General features: G+C 37.4%; 1 protein-coding gene across 6 annotated transcripts in view; it reads left to right on the plus strand.

Annotated features, from left to right (window-relative positions):
• The first annotated feature begins 6906 nt into the window (after positions 1–6906).
• arhgef1b (Rho guanine nucleotide exchange factor (GEF) 1b) overlaps positions 6907–27285 on the plus strand; it is a 46906-nt gene continuing 26527 nt past the window's right edge. For 5 of the 6 annotated variants that reach the window (XM_046877391.1, XM_046877393.1, XM_046877394.1 and 2 more), the window contains exons 1-7: positions 6907–7242; positions 19105–19169; positions 20597–20683; positions 20852–20965; positions 25243–25341; positions 25924–25966; positions 26201–26306. In XM_046877391.1, coding sequence (XP_046733347.1) covers positions 19143–19169; positions 20597–20683; positions 20852–20965; positions 25243–25341; positions 25924–25966; positions 26201–26306 — 476 coding nt within the window. In that variant the 5' untranslated portion in view covers positions 6907–7242; positions 19105–19142. Of the gene's footprint in view, positions 7243–18050; positions 18106–19104; positions 19170–20596; positions 20684–20851; positions 20966–25242; positions 25342–25923; positions 25967–26200; positions 26307–27285 lie in introns of those variants that run through there. The other variant, XM_046877392.1, reaches the window with a different exon arrangement.

Raw genomic sequence — 27285 nt, forward strand, 5'->3', positions numbered from 1 at the left:
ACCAGAAAAATCTACTTAACTACAATAACAAATTATTTGTACTTTGTGCCACACCAAACACACCAAGGTGCCACTACTGGGTTGTTGAGCAAGGCCTTTAATTCCTCAACTGGTTAGAATCAACACATTTTAGTAGACTGTAGGATTAGAACATACCTAATAAACTGTTCTCTCTCTGTCAGATCCAGACACACTTCAAATAGTGTGGCTTTTCTTACCGCCCCAATCTGCTACATTCTGATCTTTTTCCACATTGAAGATGTTCCCTTTCCAAAAACAATTTATGCCTCAGACTTGTGACGTATGTTTCAGTGGATCATCTCAGCTTGCTGTAGATCTGTACCTCAGAACAGTGGGTGTAATCATAGATTTTCCTATGTTCCTCCCAAGAATCTTACTCATAATATGCTCATAAATTGATCTTTTTTTTATTACAATTAAAATTTTTCAGATTTACAACTATGAACTGCATTTTATATGTCACCCAAAAGAGGATGGGGTTTATTTTGACTTTGGACCTTCTCAAAGTGTCTTCCTCAATAATTACTGTCATAAGATACACAAATAAATTTTAATAGATTTTTCTGGAATTGCGAGAGGGCCAGGGCAAAACTTATAATTAACGGACCAATTCATTAATAATTAAACAATATATAAATAAATTAAAGTAAATAAAATAAGTTTTATGAATTGTGATGTATCATATGTAATCATAAAGCATACGTTTCATCGTGATTACCCATTTTAGAGCGTCACATTATTAGAGGTTGTGGAAGATTTTTGTTGTGGTTAAATAAATGTTTTAGCTTTCCTGAAGAGGTGAGGACACTTGTAACTATAAGGAAATAGCTATTTTTATACAATAACTTATTTTTAAGGGGTTATATCAGTGACTGCAAAAGTTTTCCAACATCGTCTGAACATTGACTCTTGTGCATTTTACACATTTACATGTACAGCAAATGCCCTTATCCAGAGTGACTTACCTACAGGCTTTGTAATATTTATTTATTTATTTTATTTATTAATTTAAGAACCTACAATATGACATATTTTCAGTTCACTTTTTTATGTATATAATTCCACATGTGTTAATTCATAGTTTTGATGCCTTCAGTGTGAATCTACAATTTTCATGGTCATGAAAATAAAGAAAACTCTTTGAATGAGAAGGTGTGTCCAAACATTTGGTCTGTACTGTATATATAATATATATAAACTTTTGGTCTGTACTGTATATATATATATATATATATATATATATATTCCCATGCAAGTTCATCATCGTGCTACACTTGCTAAGCATTTTACAGTATATGATTATAACTTTAAGATCTTAGACAAGATTAGAACCAAGCTATAGTCCTATATTTTTATTATCATTATTATTGAAATTGAATTTTGTGCTCAATATCTCATAAGCATATTTTTTGTAATCATAAATTTTAACCAAACAGTGGACTGCCTATTGAGTATCCTAATATTATGATATCTCTACGAGTGAAAAAATTTTTTTTACCCAGAGAAAATTCATTTGTGCAGGTAGTATTTAATATCGCATTGCAATGCACCATACATCTTATGAAAAGAAATAAAAGGTTGATGAGTGCCCTCTACAGGAACAATAACGAATCTGCAGTCACTTAAATATGTTCACAAAATGTGTTTTGGATTAACAACTGCACTGCACCTCTGAGTGTTTTTCATACTCCTAACACACATCCAGTTAATCAGATGATACAGTTGAAGTGAAGCAGGAAAAATGGAAATATGCAGGGTCGGAAACCTGTGACTTTAAGAGAGATATTGTAATACAAGAGAGGGTAGACACTCGGAGAAAGGATTATAAACCTTAGTGAGATTACAAATGTGTGTATGTGTAGATGGCATGGTGCCCAGTGTTCTTAGGATAGGTTCCAGCTCCACTGGCACCTTTACCAGGAAAAAGCAGTTACTGAAGATTAATAAATAAATGACTATACAAACAAAATAACTTCATCTTTACAAATATGGATCATATATGAGGCTGGCCAGTTCGTTCACATTTTAATTTCAAAGTGATGATTACGCACATTAAATTTTTCCTGATGCTGATGTACCGAAGTCGTGTAAATGGGCAGATAGGAAATAGCTTAATTATAGTTAAAACTATTAACTCATTATGAAGTAAGTAATCACAGATCTGTTCCAGATATGCAATGATACTGTTTGCTTACAATAAATTCTGGTTCATCAACTTCTTACTAAATAAACAATTAAAAAAAATATTTTTTGAAAACTAGAAACTGGGCTTTGAGCAGCAATTCCTTGTGAGTGCCTGTAAAAAATGTCTCTAGTATAATGCAGAGTAATAGTGTTCATAAAAAAAGTCACAAAACAAATCCTCCTCTTATAGGTTGCATTCACCAGCAAAAGCAAACTGGTCCATCTCTAAAAGAAAACTGTGTGACTGGTAGAAAAGGCAAAAGGAACTATTTAAAATGTCTTTTAAACTCTTTTTATGAGAAAGAAATACAGTGACTGTCAGTGAATATATGAAGTGCTCCTAAGGCAGGGATGTAATCAAACGTATATATAGTGTTTGGATGGAGTGAAGATAATGAGTCCTAAACAGATATTAATACAGACAGACTACTGTTTTTTGTTTGTTTGTTTTTGAGACCAGTAGTCTCCTACTACTATAGGTGTATGCATTGGGACTGGAATCCCACAGGACAAAACAAAAATAATGTATGAGCTCACTTCAGTAAAAAATTCAGCACTCAACTACATCTGAAAAGCTATGAAAACCTTTGATTAAAAATACATTTTTCATCTCAGCCTTTGCCTGGGAAAAGTTAACAATAGTGCAAACATTTCTAATGTGTAGTGTCTGCAGTATGCAGCTATAGGACAAGGAAACGACGAGCAGTGTACAGGATAAAAGCCATGTTCGTTAACATAAAATGATGCACTATTCATTGTTTTCTTTAGTGGGTTGCTACTGTAGACTGAGCTATAAAAAATAAAAATCTATATTTCTGTACAAATAAAATATTCTTTAATTTATTATTATCATTTAATTAATGAAATTAAATGTAATTAAATAGTCTGTGAATTTTTTATTCGTAAATGACTGTTCCCCATTATTATTTAAAAGAAATTCTTGAAAAATTTAATTAATGGCAGTTTTATAATAAATTCTTTTAGCTTATTCGGCTAAAACATCTGATCATTTTTAGCATTCGAAATCATATAAAACATTATTGTACGACTAGCTTTATTGTTTATGTCAACTATAAATAACAGTGTTTCTGGAAAGATGTTTAAATGAAATATAATAACTTGCCTACACGGTCATAATTTTATTGATAGGAAGCTTGTGAAAATGTTCAGTGTTTCCCAGTGTTTAGTCCCAGGCCATAGTGGGAGGGTATTACATTAAAAACCAGAACACAAAGTAAGGTATTTAGACTGTTCCTTTTAGGTTGCAAATTGAAAATTGTAAAAACGTCTGTATTGTATTTTTTCACAGTTGTCCAGTTCAGTAAGTGTGTGTTCCCAAAGTCCTGTTCCTGGTTGACAGAAGTGGAACTTGATGTGCTCTTTGACTGTCATCTGCTTAAAGGTTCTGAGTGTTCTGCTTCCTGATATACTTCTCTACTCACCATGGTTGTCAAAAGTGGTTGCTTGGTTTTCTATAGCCTTCCTGTCTGCTAAAACAACGTTCATCAGTCTCCTCTAAGCTCTCTCATGAATAAGGCTTTTCTGGACACAGTTATTGTTGTTGTTTCTGACCGTTTTGTGTAAACTTTAGAAATGGTTCTGTGTGAAAATCCCTGGAAATCTGATATTTTTGAAAGACTCAAAGTAGCCCATCTGGCACCAACAACCATACTACAGTTAAAGTCCTTGAGATTGTTTTCCCTCATTCTGATGTATAAATGAAAACATTTTCACAATTGAAGCTCTTGAACCTGCATCTGAATTAACTTATTTATTGTGAAGCTGCAGCATGACATGGCTAATTGTATATTTGCATAAATAGTATACAGGTGTTTTCTATTTTATTGGCCACTAAATACAGTACAAGTCAATAGTCTGGACACTTGACCTTGAACTTCTCCTTCTGAGGTTTTCAATTATTTTTTATTGTTTTCAACATTGTACATTAATACTGAAGACATGTGAACTATGAAAGAACATGTATTGGATTATATAGTAAAAAAATGTGTTTGAGAAAAAAGAATATATTTATATTTTAGATTGCCCAAAGTAGCTACATTTAGCTTTGATAACAACTTGGCAAACTCATTGCATTATCTAATCAAATTCACACAGGTGTGCCTTGTCAAGGGTTCATTTGTGACATCTCTTGACTTTGTAATGTGATTTATACCATCAGCTGTCTTGTGCAAAGGAAAGACTGAGTACAAAGTCAATAGCTCAATTAGAGCTACTACAACTACTGTACGAATCCATATTATCATGAGAAACACACAGTTAAGTCAAGAGAAGAGTCAGTAATCATTAATTTGAGAAATGAAGGTCGGTCAATCCAGAAAATCTCAAGAACTTTAAATATATCCCCAAGTGTAGTCTCCAAAACCATCAAATGTTATAATGAAACAGGCTCTCAGAAAAGGAAGAACAAGAGCTACCTCTGCTGCAGAAGATACATTTATTAGAATTACCAGCCTCTGAAACCAACAATTTACATGAATGCTTTTTGACGTTCTAGTGGCAGATATATTTCAACACCCACTGTTCAGTTAAGACTGTGTGAGTCAGGCCTTCGTGGTCAAACTGCAGAAAATAAACCATTACTTCAGGAGAACAACAAGCAGAAGAGACTTGTATGGGCCAAGAAACACAAGGAATAGACATTAGATCAGTGGAAAACTGTCCTTTGGTCTAATGAGCTCAAGTTTGCGATTTTTTTGGTACCTGCTGTGTCTTTGTTGGACGTACAGAGGGTGAACAGTTCCTGTATGTGTGGTTCAAAAAGGTGGCTACTTTACAGAATTAAAAATATAAAACCTATTCTGGGTTATTTAACACGTTTTAATTTACTACATAATTCAATACATGTTTTTTATAGTTTGGATGTTTTCACTATAAATGTACAATGTTAAACATTAGTGGTGGACGAAGTATGCAAACCATGTACTTGAGTAAAGTAGAGATATACTAGGTAAAATATTACTTCAGTAAAAGTGCTAAAAGTCCATTCTCCTTCTTTTTCTTTTGGCTGCTCCCATTGGGGGTCACCACAGCAGATCATCCATCTCCATACTACTCTGCCCTCTACATCTGCCTCTACTGTAACTCAGTGTTACTGATCTTCTTATATCCTCAGCCATTTTTGTGGAGGGCAACATTTCTAATTCTCAAATCCTCAGAGTTCTTTGCCATGAGGTGCCATGTTGAACATGTTTTTGCGGTATGAGAGAATTGCACTGAAAGTACCAAATTTTAACTGCTCTAATACAAGATACACACATTTGTATGGTCCTGTCAAGCAGGCAAAAACATGCACATGATGAATAGGACATTTGGCTTTGCATGGTTATACGACACACAGCTGTTATCACTTAGGGTGTTCTTTTGTTGGCAGCTATTTTGACAATAATAGATGTATGTTGAGTTATTTTCAAAGGACAGTAAATCTGTACTGCTCTACAAACTGCACATTGACTAAAATATACCTTTTTATATAAAAGAGGAAGGCCAAGAAGGAGGTTCATGGATGTGGTGAGGGAAGACATGCAGGTAGTTGGTGTGAAAGAGCCATACCACCCTGTCCTCTACGTCTGCCTCTTTCACACCAACTACCTGCATGTCTTCCCTCACCACATCCATGAACCTCCTTCTTGGCCTTCCTCTTTTCCTCCTTTCTGCTGGCTCCATCCTCAGCATTCTCCTAGCAATGTAAAAAAATGTCCATACCATATTAATCGGGCCTCCGTCACTTTGTCCGCAAAACATCCTACATGTGCGGTCCCTCTAATACACTTGTTTTTAATACTGTCTATCCTCGTCACCCCAATGAAAATCTCAACATCTTCAGCTCTGCTACCCCCAGCTCCACCTCTTGTGGTCTCTAAACCATACAACATAGCAGGTCTCACCACAGTCCTATAAACATTCCCTTTCACTCTTGCAGATACCCTTCTATCACAAATCACTCCTGCCATTCCACTCCATTTCATACCTCCACCTCTCCAAGCTCTTCTTAATTTGCTCCCTACTCTCAATTCAAATCACAATATCATCTGCAAACATCATAGTCCACGGAGACTCCTGTCTGACCTCGTCCATCACCACTGCAAACAGGAAAGGGCTCAGAGCCGATCCTTGATGCAGTCCGACCTCCACCTTGAACCAGTCTGTTGTTCCTACTGCAAACTTCACTGCTGTCACACTGTCCTCATACAAGTGCTGCTAATAGAGGTGAAAGGACAGAGAGTCTGCACGGCGGGAGTTTGAATCTTCACTCGCCACACTATTAATAAAACTATACAGTTAATAGTAATAATACAAAGTTTTATCCACTAATGAATAAAAAGAAATGACTGATCTTACAGAAATGTAGTTAAGTATAAAGTAAGATGTTAAACTTTAAAATGTAGTTAAAGTCTCCCCAAATGGAAATTCTTGAGCAGAGTTACGTGAAAAAGCTACTCAACTATAGAAACAGATTATATTTAGTTTGTTACTGTTAACCACCAGTGAACATAATAAAGAATAATTAAAAAAAACACTGAAGAAGAGGGTGTGTCCCAACTTTTGAGTGCTATTATGCATGTGTAGAAAAATAAAAAAGAATGTTTATGAGGTACTCTAACCCTAGACTTGTCCTGCATGTGTTATCCAGCAGGCTAAACTGAGTGAAAGGGAACGCATTTCTTGTAACACAGATAGGAACCAAATGGCCAATGGAGATTTCAGGCTCGGGGTTTTCGGACGGAAAACAAACAGGAAGCCACGGAATGCAGAGAGCTTAAGTTTGTAAAAACACAAATCCAGTCGTAGAGATTGGGCCAAAATACGACTGTAAACGCATGGAATGTGCTAAATAAGGTGAACAAATATCTGCGTGTTCGGAATCGATCTCCGGGTTTTGAACACACATGTAGCTACGGGTTAGGTTCCTTCCACTTCCGCGTACAGCGCGTTTCCCCCCGTAGACCGACTCCAACTTTTCAACAGGACCATCTTAATTGGCGTCCGTCTCATTTTTTTTCCAACACCGGTTTCAAGGTAAGATTTCTTTCAAAAGAAAATGCGATATAAAATCCTAATTTTAGCAGGTTACAAACTTTAGTTCTCCGTTAATGGCTGTTGTTTTTCTCCCACGGAATGTTATAGTTTCTGGGTTAAAAGTGGAGCGCCTAGCCTGCGACTAGCACAGGGAACAACGGAAAGAAAAGAAATGCAATTTTTCAGTATTTACAGTGCAAAGGTCCTATCCCTGGTGTATAAAACCTATACATGCTGTCATAAAGCGAGTATTTTGGTATGATTAGTCATATACACGCTGCAAGAGTGTGCAGCTGCAGAACAAGATGAAAAATATCACCAGCTTTAACATGGGGCACTGAAGTGAGATTTGAAGTGATAAACTTGACCTCTATTAACTACATACAGAGCTTCAAACCCAGTATTTGATTCTCCTGTTCAGTGTTTAGGCTGTGCTTTTAGATCATATTTCATGTGATTTATTGAACAGAAATTCACATCAGACACATGACTCTTCACTGTGCTCAAAAAGCACATTTCACCTTTATTACCCCTTTGCAAAACATTGCACAAATCTCACAACTGTAATGATCTACAATCAAGCAACAGTGTGCAAGAAACAAATGCATCCTAATCAAGTGCTTAATTCCTTTTAACATCAACTTGAAGGTCCTGGATCTGTGAATCTGTGAAGGAACAGAAATATTTCTAGATCCGATAAGGACAGTGATTGTAGACATTTGTATTTATAGGGTTAAACAATGGTGTATAATGGCAATCGAACATTTTGATCTTTTGATGGACTCATGTGGACTGCATGAAGAGGGTGAAATGCTTTACCCGCTCTCATACCTGCATATTTCAGAGACAAACATTTGAAGTTCGTCCCATTAAACACACCATGGCCCAGTTTAGTGGTTTCTGTTAAGCAATGCATTTGAAAGATATTAGTGATCAGGGACATCCATGGACATGCAGTGATCCACTGTGGCCTTTTTTTTGTCTGTAAATGAACGTTTGTAATTGTTTACTCAGAGTTCAGTGCTGTCTACTTGTTTTGAAATGGACTTAGATATTTGGACAAGCCATGAAAGGCTTATTCATAGGTTTGGTCCACATAGAGCACTGTTGTGTTCAATGTCTGATGAGTTTTGAAGAAGTGATGGAAAATGTGACTCGTTTTAAGAGCAAAGCAGTGAACGTGGTCAAAACGGAGGAAACTGGTCAGGTTCAGGATGACTGTAGCGATATTTAGAGAGGGGATTAAAAATCCTGGATTTTTGGACATGGACTCATTCTCGTTCTAGGGGGTTTCTGTGTTAACGCTGCTAATCATGTTCGCTCTGCGGTCAGAAGGCGTGTTAAAACTGTTACCGAATTTATTGCAACGTTGATAGAGATATTTAAAGGAGGCATTCCTTAAAGATTAATTTTGTGGATTGGAGCTGAAGCATGCAAAATAGACGGCGTCACTTCCTTTTCCTGTGTGATATCGACACTGTTTTCTTCTCCTCCTTTTTCTCCCTTCCCCCATCGTCTCTCTGTACCGCTCTCTGACTCTTTTTCTCTCTCTCTCTCTCTCTCTCTCTCTCTCTCTCTCTCTCTCTCTCTCTCTCTCTCTCTCTCTCTCACACACACACACACACACACACACACACACACACACACACACACACACACACACACACACACACACACATGCATACACATGCATACACGGGCAAGCATAGGCTTGTTGCTTCAAAAGTTAACAAGTCCTTGTTTCGGTAGGAATGTGTACTTTTTCATTATACCACACAGTTTCATCTTTTTTTTTTTTTTTTTTTTTTTATATCGTTTCCTAATCTAATACATTTTTTAACATTCATTGCAAAATGCTGTTTTTTTCTTCAAGTTTTCAAGTTTGGAAGATTCTATTTCTATTACCATTTCTTTCCACATATCAGCCATATTCCCTAGATCAATACTGTAGTAAACTCGCATTAATCTGATTTGTTCTTCAGGCCAAATGACTATTTATAGGTCGACCGTCGGAATGATTTTTGCCACTATTTTTGAAATGCATTGCGTTGATGATTAATCTGAGGGAAACCACGAATTCCTCAAAAATGTGTTTTATTACCTGCATAGTGTCATCCAGCAGTTCACGTCAGAGGAGACACAATAGAGCGACAAATAATAAATCCTTACAGAACCACTGTAGTCTCATATTATAGAGGTGTTTCCCATGCAGATCGAGCCAAATAATTAAAGTAGGATAAAAAAAAATTACACCATACAAACCCCAGCTTGGTTATATTTGTCTGTACATTCTTCTTTAGTGGATATGCAAATCAAATTCCTAAATTATTTATATTTATATTATTCCCTAGTTATTTATATTTAATATACACAGACCAGGCATAACATTATGTCCACCTGCCTAATATTGTGCTATAGTCTGTTTGATCGGACCACACAGGGCAGCCTTCGCTCCCCACATGCATTAATAAGCCTCGGCCACCCACGACCCTGTCGCCGGTTCACCACTGTTCCTTCCTTGAACCACTTTCGATAGATACTGATCACTGCAGACCGGGAACAGCCCACAAGGGCTGCAGTATTGGAGATGCTCTGACCCAGTCGTCTAGACATCACAATTTGGCCCTTTTTAAACTCGCTCAAATCCTTACGCTTGCGCATTATTTCTGCTTCTAACACGTCAACTTTGAGGACTGTGTTCTCTTTTTGCCTAATGTATCTCACTAACAAGTGCCACGATGAAGAGCTAATCAGTGTTACTCACTCACCTGTCCTAATGTTATGTTATTCTTTATATTTATGCTGTGCTCTAGTTTTTGCAGCAACCGTTATATTTATATAATATGACACATTTGATCGTTTCTGTGTTATGTAAAGATCTGTATAGGGTAAGCGCTTGAATTATTGCTTTCTAGCGGTCAGAAACATGGTGAGCATTCCCAGGGATGTTTTGACTCATCTGCATAATGCATACAGTAAGGATCATTGTGACAGTATAAATTTGTGAATTCAGACAAAGCTTGGTGTTTGTGAAAAGCAGTACTACAATACAGTATATTAATAATGCAACCATAAATAATAGCGAGCATCATGATCCTTTTAATACTTGGGCCGTGGAACCATCATCTTTCTGCTAAATAAAAGATGACTAGGAAAAAAAAACAACGAAAAAAAACAGAGTTTGTCTTTTTGGCCCTGAGGTAGAACCTTTTCAAATCAGATGCTCAAGAAGCCCATTGAACGTTTGGTTTGCATGCTGTATTGTTGCTATTTTGGAGCATTGCAAGATGACTCGTCCTTATCGAGCGGTAAAGCGGCTGAGCAACTTTCGGGTTGTGCAGAGCACAGATCTTCCAGTTGCACGCTCTCCCTTTTCAGTTCTTCCACTATACTGAAGCAGGACGTGAGGTAATGTTTTTAAGAACACCCTGTATTTTTTTATATTTCCAGTTTGACTAGAAGGTGTGTTGTCACTCAAGTTCTTAGTAAGTGTCTCACCTTTTTTTCCAAGCTTGTTTTGCCATGCTGTCGACCTACTCCTATGCGAGAGAAAAAAAATCCTAGCTTTTGGATCACGATGCAGAAGAGGACAACGCAATGCAGAACTGAATTTACAGTGTTTATATACTGGTTAACTCCATAGAATGCGCCAAGTACACCAGAGAAAAGGAACGGCATCAGTGTAAACCAAATGGAGTGTGAGTGCACACACAAGCCGTGGGGCATTTTTCACTGGAAAAACGGTGCAACACACAAAGTACACACGCACATTGAACTGGGTGGAGGTGCAGGTCTGCGTGGCAGAAAGCAGGTGTGTGTTCCGTAAAAAGGGCTCTGTGTCCGAAGGCCGGGAAACGACTCTCGTTACGGTGAGCAAAGAAGGAAAACTGCAGTCAGATTTAATACGTACATGTGATTTTGAAAGGCTTTTGTATCATAGTGACTCATTTGGCTTTCTACATAGACTGAGAATGAAAAGCATTGGGAATTCACCGACTAGGATTGCCTTTTCTGTTCATAAGCGGCAGAGGAGTGGCCAACCCCCTCCCCTTCCCTCCCCTCTTCTCCCCTCCTCTCCCCTCCTCTAACAACTGTTCGTAATCACTCTGAGAAATCGTCTCGGCGTTGTTTAGGAGTATTTAGGATTTTGTAGTAATTATGTCTGTTTCTTTGGAAGGGAAAGAGTAGGAAAATAAAAATATGCCAGATTAGTCTGTAAGGGGAAGCAGACTAGGAAGCAACACCTCAGTGATAAATTTACTTAGAAAATGTGGTGGGTTTGGCCAAAAATCAGGATCTATTTTTTTTTTTGTAAGCATTAAAATTTCCTGTTCATCACATAGTCTGTTCAAACGAATTAAATTGCTGGACGGGTTTAATATATGCTGTTATGTAAATCTTTCGACACCGAGTGAAATTGGTGCAGCTTAGGAGCTGAAAGAGAAGTGACTCTAGTGGGATTGTTGGATTTTCAAACATCTGTTAAAGGCAAAAGTCTGGGTCTTGATCAGAGCCTTTTAAAGTCTACTCGCTCTATATTTTCTTTGCCTTTCTTAAATCCGTTTTGAAATTTAAGTTGTATTCATTTTATACTTAAAACCAACTTGATAAAAGATGAGTTCATTTTTAATCAGCTGTTACAGATAGCTATTATTAGTGATGCCATGTGGAGGAATGTGATTAGTAAGCAATCAGTGTGTCATATGCCTGAGAATACAAGTGGCCGGAGGACTGGGTGTTGTAGATACAGTTATAGACACTTGGTAAAGACTCTTCCGTCCATCACTATGTTAAGAGTTAGAAAGGCAAGTGTGGGTGAGCTCAAAGTCAGCTCGTTCTAAACCTTTTTAATGTAATACTGATAGCTATCAAAAAAAAGGAATAAACGAATAAACGAATGAATCTTGGTCCTGGTTTTTCAAGCAACAATATTAAACTTTGAGATTTTGTTGCGATTGCAGCTGATAAAGTATTTAGATTCAGGTATGACATGCAGTTATTACCGTCTTATTATCGAGAAGTAAATTGTTTTAAATCATTCAAAGTGAATTAATAGTAAATGGTCATATTGGGCATTTACACTCTGCCCTGAGTACCTAATGCCCAGTGGTTTTAATGTGCATGCCATTTAAAATAGACCGATTGGTTGAACAATGGGATTAAAAGGTCACAGAAGTATGGAATATATGAAAAGTCAAAAACGACCTAAATAAATATAACTAGGAGAGAAATAATAAAATGAGTAAAGGCAGCAAAAAAGAGGCAAAACATAACTTGAAATTTATTGTTGGGGTAAATATAAGATTTATATCCTTTTGTATGTTGATATTTAATATTTTCTTTAAAACTGATGAATTTTCTGTTTGTTATTCCCACAATCTCAAACAACAGAATTTCCTCATCCTCTAGTTCTGTGTCAGAGTGTTGCGGGCAGTTTCGCGATGTCATTCTTGTTTTTGTTTTTGTTACAGAACACTGTTGGTCACTCTTAATGCCTCTGACCCTAATGGTGTAAATCGTCTAGAAAAAAAAACGCAGTTTGGTGTTATAGACAATATATAATAACTGTTTTTTGTTTCAAAATGGATATGAAAAGAATTGCTTTTTTTATTCTTTATGAAGCAGATATTTCGTAGGGACACAAATGTCCTAATATATTTATATTTCATGATATCACATTTATATTAATGAAATTCCCCCACCAAACAATACAAGAATGTACTTTTGCTTCATGTGAACCTTTATCTAGCTGAATTTGGTCCTTTTTTTGCACACTTTGTCTTGTGAGCCTGTGGAAAATAGTAAGAAATGGTGGAGCTGCTGGTCAAAAAATTGTATTTTTTTTTTTTTTTACTTTGCTTGTTGTACATTTTTCTTTTCTCTGTTATTTGTTGCACATCTGGGGAAAAATGCACATATGAGAGCTAGCTTGCCCATACATACCAAAAGCACATGCCATCATGACTGCCTGCAATCACTTGATTTTGATTTGGCAGCAAGAAGCATAGTGTGGTGAAATTTTGGCATGGTGGCACTGCAGGGTGCTTTTCTGCCTCTCAGCTCCAGGGCCAGCTGTTCGAGACTGAGTTTGGGTTACTGTGTGTGCAAAGTTTCTTTGCATGTTCTCTTTATGTCTGCATGGGTTTCCTTCCTTTTCTCAAGTTTAATATCACCTCTCAGAAACATGTTGATGGATGAATTGGCTGCGCCACATTTCCTCTAGCATGTGTAAATGTGTGTGCATGATATCACTGGTGTCCTGTGGTGTATTCCTGCTTGATACTCAGTGTTCAGAGGCTATGCGCCAGATCCACTTTGGCTCTGAACAAACAGTTAATATGAGAGAGTAATTTTGTATGCAGATGGTTAGATCTACAAATAACCCTGATAATCAACAATATAATTCATTACAATTATAGGCAATTATGTACATTAGCATCTAAAATAAACTGAACTACAAGCCAGTCATAATGAAATTTTCTAACACTTGTATAAAGCATCTGCACGCACTCAGCTTTTGCTTATAAATCCCGAAGATTTCTCCAGATCCCAGGTAAATATCATCTTGCTCAATACCGTTTTATCATTTATGCAAAGTGGCCACAGCATATGTTGGGGTTTTTGTGATAATATTCTGTTTGTCTTTGTCTGTTCTTTTATTGGCACCGTTGCCACCATTGTTATACAGTCTGTGCAGCCTCTTTCTAAAGTAACGCAAAACTCTGTTGTTTTCGTGATACACTGAAGGCATTTAGGTTTGAGAGCAGAAAATAGAATTCAGTTTTTGTTGCCTGATGTTTAAACCCACCTGTTATTAAAAATATTGAAACATTTGATGACCAATGTTTATGGTTGCTTCATGTGTGCGCTGTTAGTTTGATTGATTGAATGACTGATTAACTAATTAGTTGCTAAATATGTATTCTTTGGTCATGAGTTTTGCCTGTAAGGACTGTTTATGTTGTTAAGAAGGATGAACCAGCATCAAGTCCATCTTTCCTGAAAGTCACCACTTATGTTCTGACAACCCGACATTGTACTCGGCAGTCGAGAAAAAGAGCAGCAGTTGATGATAAAAACAGTGATAAGTAAAACCCTCCCAAATACAACAGTTGGTAACATCTTAAACAACCTCCTTAGGGCAGGTATGAAGACAACACTATCTGTTATTTTACTAAGAAAGCAGAAATGTAGAGGTTATACCACAAGATCGACAGCACCGATCAGGAGTAAGAACGGTGAGGAAAATTGCAAAGAAATACAGATAAAAGCTACAAGATTTCCGGAGCCAAGATTAACTTGATAGAAAAGCTAAAACAGTTGAGCTCATTGGTCAAGCAAGGTTAAGGTAGTGTCATGGTATTGTTTTAGTGGTTGCTTCTAACCCCAAAAATAAACAAAGTCTATAAAAACATTTTGTCTGCTCATTTACAGAGAAATGCATCCAGGCTATTTGGAAGGAATTGTATCATTTAAACAAGACAGTGACCCAAAACACACTGCCAGCACAACTAAGTAGAAGGTTTTCAACTGTCCAAGTCAATCAGAAGCACCCCAACCTAACCTTATACTTCTGGTAGTATAGAGTAAGCAACATTTACATAAACATCCATCTATTGATGTGGGGGCATTTATTCTATTCTAAAATAACTTTGCTATTCATTAGGTCCAACTTCATAAAATTGTTCCTCCACAACCGAGTTTGTTGTTTTTCCAGGCCTGTTGTTCTGTATATGGTTGGTCTTGGAATACAAAAATTATTATTATTTTTTTTAATCATTCTTACATTCAAATGTAGCTATGTCTAATATAAATAGCACTAGCAATGATGCGTAATTTGACTTAATTTAGACAAAGTTCTGAAAGTTATCTAACGTGCTAGAAATCAACTCCAGTTTTACAGTTCATATCATTTAAACTTTCTTTCGGCTTCTCCCATTAGGGGTCGCCACAGCGGACCATCCGCATGTTTGATTTGGCACGTTTTTACGCTGGATGCCCTTTCTAACGCAACCCTCCCCATTTATCCGGGCTTGGGACCGGCACTAAGGCTTGTGCAACCCTAATGGCTGGGGTCGGTTCCCTGACCGGGGAGCGAACCCAGGCCGCAGCGTTGAGAGCGCCGCATCCTAACCACTAGACCACCAGGGAACCTTTTACAGTTCATATCATTGTTATTATCAATGTGGTATATGTTAGTTAGGTGATTTTTTTTTTTTTTTTTTTTTTTTATGTTTGATTAGCAATGTTTTATAAAGAACCACACAGTACCATAGAAAACCACCTGGAGCACATGCCAGAGTGTAATGAGGAACTGACACACCTTAGGACTGACTGAAAAGGTAGAAATGACAGTTGCACTCGCACTATTAACAGGGGTGGTGATGAACCTTTGAGCTTAGAAAAGCCCTAAGGCATCCCTGCTGGAGTAATAAGTAATGCCTTTGAGGGAGAGATGGTTGCTCAGCCCACCTATGAGTCATGGTAATGGCTTCCATCCTCCAGTGGTCCAAGCTCTGTTTAGAAAGGGATACAGACATCTTGTATCTTTTCTCTGGGTCAGATTACCAGTTGGCTTGATAATCTTAATGCTGTACTGTTCATGTACAGGACCCCCACATTAAAGCTTGTTAGATTCTTTAAACCACTCCAAGTTCAGATTGTTGACTACAGAAATAGAATATGGCACCGGGCAGAAACCTGCAGGTTTACCCACAAGGTCAGTATTATCTGGCCAGTAATGCACACAAGGCAAGTTTATCTACAGGGCATACAGTCCTCAACTCTTTTTGGTGAGGTGATTACTGCAAAAGAAAAAATCAGTTTTATAGGCGTTTGTTTCAATTTGGGTACTTGATAGGGCTCACATGGGGGTTCTTTAAGTACTCCAGCACAAGCAAGTGCTCCAACACCATAGTGTTCTAGCAGACCCAAAGTAACAACATTCTAACATCCTCAGTAGGGACATAGTGCACATAGTAACCAGTAACCTTTCTGAATGTTTTTTTTTCCCTGCAATACAATGAAATGCCTCTCTTTATTTGGGGAACAAAGTTGCCAGATATCTGAAGTGCCCTATACCTGTATGTTGCCTGGCATCCTTATCCAGATGACTAGAGGAGGGTCTTGGTAGGAAAAATATGTTCCCTTCATTGGAGAATTTATTTATTTTTTGGTACTAAGAAACAATGTACACATGGTGAATTATAATAGAATGAAAGTTTGCTCTGGTACTGTGGCACGAGACCTTTCAGTAATTTTTATATTGTGTTGTTAGTATTTTATATTGAATGCAATATTTTACTGGTTTTAGAGCTTCACAAACTAAATAAATTCATAGTCGATTGTTTTTGACTTGATCAGATAAATAGTAGCTTATATATAAGAATGGATGTAGCAGATACCATGAATGTTTACTGGTGTTTTTGGTAATATGATATTATGGGTTAGTCTTCATCGTGTAATAACATGTTCATCATCAGTGCATTTTGGTAATAGAAAGGCTGTTCTGGTCGTGTTATGACCATCAAAAGAGAAAATTGAAATAATGGTCACTCCACGATATTTCTCTACAGCACACAATGAAACTAAAGGGCCATCAAGCGTTGTAAGCTACATGGAAACAATCAAGCACAATCAGAATGCACCTGGGTGTGGTGCTGTGCTGGCTGCATGTCATGGAAGAATGAGGGCACATGGACGGATACCCCAGTTGTGTGTGGACTAAACAATTCTGCAAACATTGTGTGTTATAGTTAGGAAGGCTTGATGTAAAACAATGGTACATATGCAATAGCTTTGCATGTCACTGACCCACTGAAACTCGGAGCACAGAGACTCCACCTAGCAACAGACTAAAAAAAGAGGATGCATTATGCAGACTAGGAAATTTAACTCAAGGTAGAAATCACCAAACTGTATCAAAATTACACCCCCTGCAGCTGAACAGATTGTTTAAGGTGATCAGACACGTTGTGGAAAACAGGCTACCTGTAAATCCGTTTTTTTCCCCCATCTGGCTTACACAAATTCACCAAGCTGAATTCCTAGTACATGTAAGCATACCTGGCTAATAAAGTTATTCTGATTTTGGATGGGATCTTCGTTTAAGGTGTAAACAAATGATCTCAGTGAACTTGATCTAATGGAAACTGTTCTATTTTTCAAAATGAAATGTAGGGTATAATAGATTATCTGTTTTTTTTGTGTTTTTATTTATTGTTTTCTGTGTCTGTTCTGTGTAACATAATTTTCAACTGATTCTCTGAATGCTTGGAAGCATTTTTTAGGTGGAATGTTTATCCGATCCCAAAGTTCTTCTCAGCCTCTTAGCCTCTTGTGTTTTATTAATTCAACTCCTTGACTTAATACCTGGCCTGGACCTATTTTAATGCTTAATATGTTCAATTATATGTTTTTTTTTTTCCTCTGATTTTTCTCTTTTTTTTTTTTTTTTTTATCATTTCATGAGGTGTCTTCCCTGTTTTACATTAAGAGGGTCTTGGTCTAGGTTTCCACATGTCTTCTTTGTATCCTCTGTGGCCTGTGGTTACATAACCTTGGTAACAAAGGTTGTTGTAACTGGAAGCCGTGGAGCTACTGATACTTGCCCTTTCTTGAAATACACATTTGTCTTAATAAAGAGTTCAGAATTGTACTTTGGCCCCAAGATTAGACTTTTCTTTGTGTTTGTCATGTCTTCGTCTCTTTCTGGCATTTCGCACTACAGTTTTTGCAAACAGATCGACAGGAAATGACTCTGATCGGAAATTACACCCACTTCCTTCCGCCCTCTCCCTCTCTCTCTCTTCTCTTTCTCGTAACACAGACGACTCTGGAGACAGGGCATTGAAACTGATTAAAGTGAGTGATAAATTCTCAGTCATTACTAGCTACAGTCCTGTGCAGATGCATTGCAGTCAAAAAGTCGATTGTCAGACAGCTGAAAAGAATGTGCCAAGACTGTTCGTGCTGCTATAACTTTCTCATGTGCAATCTTACCAGAGCAAACCTCTGTTGCAGTTTTGACAGTTATATGTTTTCATCCACCATTACGAATGTTCCATTGAAGCATCAGTTAGATCCGCTAGATATCGTCAGTTGAACAAACGAACCTAGTACTTCTCACAAACATTACACACTTTTAATAATGTACTCCCTAGATGGCTAATGACCGTCCCGAGATGCACTGGGTATCGCAGGATATTATGCAATGTGCGTTCTCATATCTGTATTTTGAATACTCGAAATAGATCAGTGCAAGTTGACCAAAATAGAGACTCGTTTACTTTAAACAGTGAGTTACATCATGCTACAGAAGTGTATGTGAAATTAATGAAGTATTGTTTGCTGTATAGTTTTTTTTATCACACAGTGTGATGGCAGATCCTGTTCACGATCATGTGACAAATGGAAAGACAAATTATTACAAAAGGAATTTGTTAAAAATAGCCCCAGATCTGAATCAGATCTAAACTTTCTTTCGGCTTCTTTCATCAGCAGATCATCCGCATGTTTGATTTGGCACATGTTTTTACGCTGGATGCCCTTTCTAATGCAACCCTCCACATTTATCTGGGCTTGGGACCGGCACTAAGAGTGGCTGGGGTCGGTTCCCTGACCGGGGATCGAACCCGGGCCGCAGCAGTGAGAGCGCCACATCCTAACCACTAGACCACCAGGGGACCCCAGCTCTGAATCAGATCAATCCCTCTAAAATCCAGAACCTCACTGGAAACGCATCTGTTGACTGCTTTTGGCACCTTTTTGCTTTTGTGTGTATTTTTTTTTTTTACCAATGGTCTATTTTTCTTATTCTAAAATTGGTTTAATTGCACCGACGGTGCTTTTTATGTTTTGCAGGCACTTGATTGACGGACGTCAGCCCCGCCCTCTTTAGCATGGACTGTGAAGACGCCCACAACGGGGTGAGTGTTGAGATGATATTGTCTTGTGGTGGTTCAAATGTTGCTGTTGGTTTAATATGTGATTATCTGCAGTCATTAATTGCTTTAGTGTTTTTTTTTTTCTTCTTCAATTTGGTCAATGAAAAGGGGTGTTTTGACTGGAAAAGAGGACTAGCAGAGTATGGAGGTTGAATACAAGTACTGCTAGGATTTCCTTTGACCTCCATATACTCCTGACTTGCAATAAGTAACACTTCTACTCTAGACATTAGCATTGACTGTGTATGTGGTTGGCATTGTTACATGTCACAGCACTGTGAATGGCATCTCTCTGGGGGCTCATAAACGTATTACAACTTTTCTGAAAGCATGTCCAGCCGCTATGTTTTCCCAACAGCAGCATATTTCCCCCCCTGCTGCTGGAGTCCCATTAGGCCCCTCTTTACGAGCTTATGCAAGATTCTAAACTGATATGTTCTTTTTGAAAACTGCCTTTGTGTTAGCAAAGTTGGAGAGCGACATGCGCCGACTCTGCACTCCTCTTGTATGCGTCACTCGCCTACAACTGATAACTTTAGGGTGACCTTATGGTTAAGGCTGGGACGTCTGCCCGGTTTGTCCACAGTTAAATATTAAGGGTGTAAGGACATGGCATGTTGGTTACCACATACTGAAATGTTTTTGAGTCAATACATCTGCTTAGCCTCTGAACGAATCACACAAAAACCGTGCCAATGTTGTGCTTTTATGTTGTTTTTATGAGTATCGCCACTGGCTTTCTAGTGTGAAATGTTCACAAGCGTGTGCTATAGATTTAGAAGTGCTGGGGAAAAATAATGTTCAGGATTTTTGGTTCTTGACTCCAACTGCTTTACAGAATTTAGAACTTCGCCAGTTTAGAACACATCTGATCCAGCACATGCACACTAATCATGCACTCCTTCATGAGTTCAGTCAGGTTTATTGAAAGCCTGAACCTGTGTGGGAATGTTGCAGTCAAAGCTTGTCTGGTTCCTCTCAAGGTTTCTTCCTTATGCCTTCTCAGGGAGTTTTTCCTTGCCACAGTCGCCACCGGCTCGCTCATCAGGGACAAACTTACACTTATAAAGAACATATTAATTTTTTATCACCACATTATCTGTGTAAAGCTGCTTTGAGACAATGTTCATTGTCAAAAGCGCTATACAAATAAAAATTTATTGAATTAAAAGCAAACAAAAAAACAGTGCCATTGCTATGAAAATGAAGAAAGAAAAAAATCAATACGTACTTGAGCATTGTTTTTTGCTCAATTTTTTGAATAATATTTACTGAATATTAGAGCATACCATGGCTACCAATAAATTAGAATGGTAGTGACTTATAGAGTGTCATGAATTTATAAGAACACGAATACACTTTGCATAAGCTGTAATTGTGAATTGGAACCCTTTCTCTCTGTGTTTTAGCGGGCGTTGTTAGGAGCTCACTGTTCAAATCCAGCCAGAAATATAATAGGAGCAGAGGATGAGGACTTTGAGAATGATCTGGACCAGGTGAGGCAGTTACTTCTTTTTTTTTTTTTTTTTTTCTAGTGTACTGACACATTTATGACGAGGGGAAAAACATATTGTGTATTGTGAATCCTCCAATAAACCTTTGTGCGCATGTACTAATCCATTAATTTCTTTTAATCTTGTTGCTTTACTCCTGGTGTGTTTCAGACAGTGGATGATCAGTGCAGTCACTTTAACAGTATCGAGCTGTTAAAAAGCAAACCCACGCACTTGCTGGTCTTCCTGCATCACGTCATCCTGCAGTTTGACTGTGCTCCTCTGGTGAGAAACTGAGAGGCACATGACGTGCCTGATGTGATATGTGTGGTAGCATCCTTGTGTTATTAATAAACAAGCCACCGTTTTAGCACTTATGTATGCACGTGTGTATTTTTGTTAATGCACATGTCCGAGCACAGTACTTTTTAAATCATTGCCTCTTTGCTACATGCCTTATCCTAGTCCGTCTTTCATGGAGTCATAATATAACAAACATTAATATATCAAAACATTTACTTTGCAAAAAGTTGAAAAATCTATACTGAACATACAGAGTAAGTACTGAACTAATGTGTTCATGTGCTGTTAGGATTTTGTTCATTGTTTATGCAGTTAAGCAACATCTTGTAAAAACACATGAACCAGATTAACTCTTGCAGTTTTGATTGGCATATAGCAGCAGTAAAAATGCTTTTCATATTGTTTCTGCATGAGCTCCAGTTTCAGGTGTTTTGTCTGCATTTCTGGTTGCACACTGTTGTGATTATCTATCTATCTATCTATCTATCTATCTATCTATCTACAGGGAGTGCAGAATTATTAGGCAAGTTGTATTTTTGAGGATTAATTTTATTTGAGGATTTAATTTGAACAACAACCATGTTCTCAATGAACACAAAAAACTCATTAATATCAAAGCTGAATATTTTTGGAAGTAGTTTTTAGTTTTAGCTATTTTAGGGGGATATCTGTGTGTGCAGGTGACTATTACTGTGCATAATTATTAGGCAACTTAACAAAAAACAAATTCATACCCATTTCAATTATTTATTTTTACCAGTGAAACCAATATAACATCTCAACATTCACAAATATACATTTCTGACATTCAAAACCAAACAAAAACAAATCAGTGACCAATATAGCCACCTTTCTTTGCAAGGACACTCAAAAGCCTGCCATCCATGGATTCTGTCAGTGTTTTGATCTGTTCACCATCAACATTGCGTGCAGCACCAACCACAGCCTCCCAGACACTGTTCAGAGGTGTACTGTTTTCCTCCTTGTAAATCGCACATTTGATGATGGACCACAGGTTCTCAATGGGGTTCAGATCAGGTGAACAAGGAGGCCATATCATTAGATTTTCTTCTTTTATACCCTTTCTTGCCAGCCACGCTGTGGAGTACTTGGACGTGTGTGATGGAGCATTGTCCTGCATGAAAATCATGTTTTTCTTGAAGGATGCAGACTTCTTCCTGTACCACTGCTTGAAGAAGGTGTCTTCCAGAAACTGGCAGTAGGACTGGGAGTTCAGCTTGACTCCATCCTCAACCCGAAAAGGCCCCACAAGCTCATCTTTGATGATACCAGCCCAAACCAGTACTCCACCTCCACCTTGCTGGCGTCTGAGTCGGACTGGAGCTCTCTGCCCTTTACCAATCCAGCCACGGGCCCATCCATCTGGCCCATCAAGACTCACTCTCATTTCATCAGTCCATAAAACCTTAGAAAAATCAGTCTTGAGATATTTCTTGGCCCAGTCTTGACGTTTCAGCTTGTGTGTCTTGTTCAGTGGTGGTCGACTTTCTGCCTTTCTTACCTTGGCCATGTCTCTGAGTATTGCACACCTTGTGCTTTTGGGCACTCAGTGATGTTGCAGCTCTGAAATATGGCCAAACTGGTGGCAAGTGGCATCTTGGCAGCTGCACGCTTGACTTTTCTCAGTTCACGGGCAGTTATTTTGCGCCTTGGTTTTTCCACACGCTTCTTGCGACCCTGTTGACTATTTTGAATGAAACGCTTGATTGTTCGATGATCACGCTTCAGAAGCTTGGCTATTTTAAGACTGCTGCATCCCTCTGCAATATATCTCACTATTTTTGACTTTTCTGAGCCTGTCAAGTCCTTCTTTTGACCCATTTTGCCAAAGGAAAGGAAGTTGCCTAATAATTATGCACACCTGATATAGGGTGTTGATGTCATTAGACCACACCCCTTCTCATTACAGAGATGCACATCACCTAATATGCTTAATTGGTAGTAGGCTTTCCAGCCTATACAGCTTGGAGTAAGACAACATGCATAACGAGGATGATGTGGTCAAAATACTCATTTGCCTAATAATTCTGCACTCCCTGTATCTATCTATCTATCTATCTATCTATCTATCTATCTATCTATCTATCTATCTATCTATCTATGAATTTGAGTTTCTATTTTCTATTTAAATTTTTTATTTACTTTTTTAAATATTATTTAAAACAGCTTTTAACTATTCAATTTAGTATTTAGCCCTTATACAGTGTTTTTATATTTGTATTTATTTTATAATTTAATGGTTACAGGTTGTGGGGGTTTGTTTCGATTGTTGTTTGTAAACAGTATTAATTTAAATACAGTGTCAAAATTTTAACAAAATACTTATTGTGTGGCCCTGAGACCTCTAAAAACTGCCCGAATATAGCCTGGCACTATTAGCATGTCCTTAGACAAAGTGTGGTGCAACAAGCATTTTTATTTGTTTTTCAGTGTTCAGTTTTGACTGTTTGGCTGCTTTACTTATCACGATATTAACCTATAGTGTGGTGATGCTTCAGAATTTATATTTAAAGAAATTTACCATTTTAAAGATTAAAATTATTCCAAACCATCTTGTAAAGCATGAGCATCTCTCCCTTCATTTTGCATGCTGCCAAGTGACCCTACTGAGGTACTGTTAACTGACACAGCACACCCCAGCCACTGTCCATCCAACATTTATGTCAATCCTTTAAACACCATTCAGTTCTGTTATGGGTATACAAGAATGAAAGTGTCTTGAGTAATATTTGTTGTTTTCTTGTCCATTTCTTTTTTCCACTTCGTCAAATGAAACATGCAACATCAGTTGATTTATTCTGCTAGTGATAAACCTATTTCTATTTATACATGTATGCAATATTTTTCATGGTCATAGTTATAAATTTAAGGCACAGAATGTCAATTGGTTGTTACTCTTTTTGAAAGTCTGCTTTTATGATGTGCACAACACTGAAGAACATCTGCTTTTCTGGTTGAACTCAACAGGTCAATATTTTCCCTACCGACCCCACCATATCAACCCCCCTTATTTTTCACAGTGATAGATTTCAGGACTCGACTTTGCTTTGAAAGCAGTGCTGTATTTAATTACTCTACAGTGTAGATGCACAAATAAGGTCTTGGGTAGTATTAAATATTCTCAGATTGAACTTGCATAAAATTTTGAACTTGTGCATCATTTATCAAAGTGGATACAAATGATTTTATTGATAATTTAAACAAGACGCGTATTAATTAATTAGTTAAGAATATTTTTGTATCTTGCAAGAGTTTGCAAATGTATATGCTGATTATATTGACCAGTGTAGAAAACGAAATAGAAATGAGTTTGGTTTAAGTGATAAATATTTACACACAACTTGAGGCCCATTTGTCAGCGACTTTTACGTCAGTATCGAACTTTCATAATTTTTGATCCGGCAGCAATTATTGATGTAATCGATTAAGAAGAATGCCCAATTCAATTAAAAATCACCTGAATGATCCTAGAGCTGTTTTAGACGACATTAAATTGTACAATACGGACAAGAGAACTTTTCCAACCACGTGATTCTTTCCCAAATTGTTACCACGAAGTTGGAGGCACACAATATTATGGGATGTCTTTGGATGTGGTAGCATTAAATTTCCCTAGAAGATTTGAATCTGTTGACTGCACTATCGACCTCCTCATCCTGCAATAGTACCTGACTTTACTAATACCCTTGTGGATGAATGAGCTCAACTTTCCACACTCAAAAATATGTAGTGGTACATCTTACTAGAAGAATGGAGGTTATTATAACAGCAAATGGAACTTAATGTGTAATTCTCATAGATGCCATATGAATCTTATGGTCAGGTGTCCACAAACTTATAATATAAGATCAGATATACCTTTATTCATCCCACAGTGGAATCATTTCTGTGTTACAGCAGCAAAGAAAAAGAAATATGCAAAAATGTGTGTGTGTGTGTGTGTATGTATGTATGTATATATATATATATATATATATATATATATATATATATATATATATATATATATATATATAGTAGAAACATAATATAGTATATACACAACAAAATGTATAAATACAAAAGAAGAAAAAGAGACCACCAGTAGGTAGTTACGCTATCAATTGTAGTTGCATAGATCATGTAGTTGCATGTAGAAACAGACACAATTAGACAATTAGTGGCAGTCATGATTGTACAAGTTTTCAATAAATGTTAGTTTTGTAATGTGTATCATCTGTCTATCTATCTATCCACAGCTGTGCTACCTGCATGCTGAGCTCTTCAGGAACCTCAGTGCCAAAGAGACCAAGAAACACTTTGTGGACTTCTATAACAATTTCTTGGACAAAGGAGCAGTGAGTGAACACGAGTTCTGGAATCGCAGTGGACAGTGGGCGACATTTATGCCTGTTTATCATTGAATCTATTTTATCCGTTTCTCAACACGATTTCTCAGTTTCCAGTCCGTCATCATCTAATTAACTATCCTTGCTTTTTCATTTAGTCTGCAAGCTAGCTGTTTCTTTTTCTTTACTAGCCAACATCTAAATGAGGGAATGACTTCACTACATTGTCTTGTGTATCTTTCTTCAGCACCTGGGCTTTTAAATCTTGGTTGAACTTGCAGAATTAGAAATTTCCCTTTTATCATATACACCTGGTTTCACTCAGACCAGAACTTAATAATTAACTGAGCATTTGGTTCAACCCCAGGAGTTAGGAATCTCCTTTTTTATTTCATGACCTGTAAGAGCCTGGTTCTGTATATTTCAGGTAAAAAAAAAAAAATAGAAATTATGTTTTGTCAGGTGACGTAATTTAGGAATGCTAGAGCTTAGTGGTGCACTGCATACTAGTAAAAACAAAAAATAATACACATTTTCTGCTCCATCTGAACTTTCTATAATTCTTGCTTTGTGAATGATTATTTTTTTCAGATTCTCCGAGTACCTATTCCACCTGGTATAGCATACGAATTAGGTAAGCTGGCTGTCATAAAATGCTACTATCACGTTTTTTTACTATCTTTACTGTCAAATTAAAAACTGTTATATTTGTGCAGAAATTACTCGTACGAAAATGAATAACTAAATAGAGTTTTATGAGTTGATGCAAGTTGTTAAAAAGTAATTACTTTTGTAATTATTTAACGTTTATATTAACTATTCAAACTATAAATTAGAACATCTTAAAATAGATGTGTTTGTGTTTCAGACCGCACTCGTCCAGAACTCATCCCTGAGGACCAGCAGAAGCGTTATGCACAGGAAATGCAAAACATGCAAGTCATGGATATCCTGCGACAGCTTGAGGACTTCAGGTGTGTTTTATGATATAATAATCTTATGATTGGATGAGATGGCATGCTTACATTCTATAAAAAAATATTTCGTCTGCACGATTACGTCCATGTTTCAAAACACTGATAAGATATGGACCACTGGCAAATGAATGTGATGGAATAGTGGGCAGAATTTATTTCTGCATGTTTTGCAGACAAGTGCCATGGAGGGACAAATATTTTTCTAATAGTTTACCAGGGTGTCAGTTGGACAGACAGACAGACAGACAGACAGACAGACAGACAGACAGACAGACAGACAGACAGACAGACAGACAGACATGAGTACACCTGCCACATTTTAACAAGCATTTTAGTATATCTTTTCAATCGACAATACAATAGACAATAAACTTGGAAATATTTAACAATAGTCAATGTGCCTATAAAAAAAACAACATGCAGCCATTAATGTCAAAATAAGTGGCAACAAAAGTGAGTACATCCTAAGCGAGAACGGCTGTACAGCGTTTAACCATGCAAAGCCACATGTCCTATTTATCACGTTCATGTTTTTGTCTGCTTGACAGGACCATAACAATGTGTGTATCTTGTATTAGAGCAGTTAAAATGTGGTGCTTTGAGTACAATTCTCTCATACTGACCACTGGATGTTCAACATGGTACCTTGTGGCAAAAACCTCTGAGTATTTGAGAATAACACTTGTTGCTCCTCGGCTATAAGAAGATCGGTAACACCCTGAAACTGAGTAATAGTAGTCAATCAGATGATTTTCCAAGAAGGGTTCCTCTCGGAACAGGCCTCAAAGCTGTCCATCAAAAAAGTTGAGCCCTTATGCTGTGCAGAAGCTGCTTCAAAAACAGATGCATGGGTGCTACAGCATTGCTTTAGAGGTTGCAGAAGCGGATGCACTCAGATGGTGTCCAGCATGTGTGATGACACCCTGATAAGAAACAAGGGTGCCTTGTCTACAGTCAAACATGGTGATGGTAGCAT

This window comes from Silurus meridionalis, chromosome 21 (genome assembly GCF_014805685.1).
Source record: "Silurus meridionalis isolate SWU-2019-XX chromosome 21, ASM1480568v1, whole genome shotgun sequence".
NCBI classification, from domain to species: Eukaryota; Metazoa; Chordata; class Actinopteri; order Siluriformes; family Siluridae; genus Silurus; species Silurus meridionalis.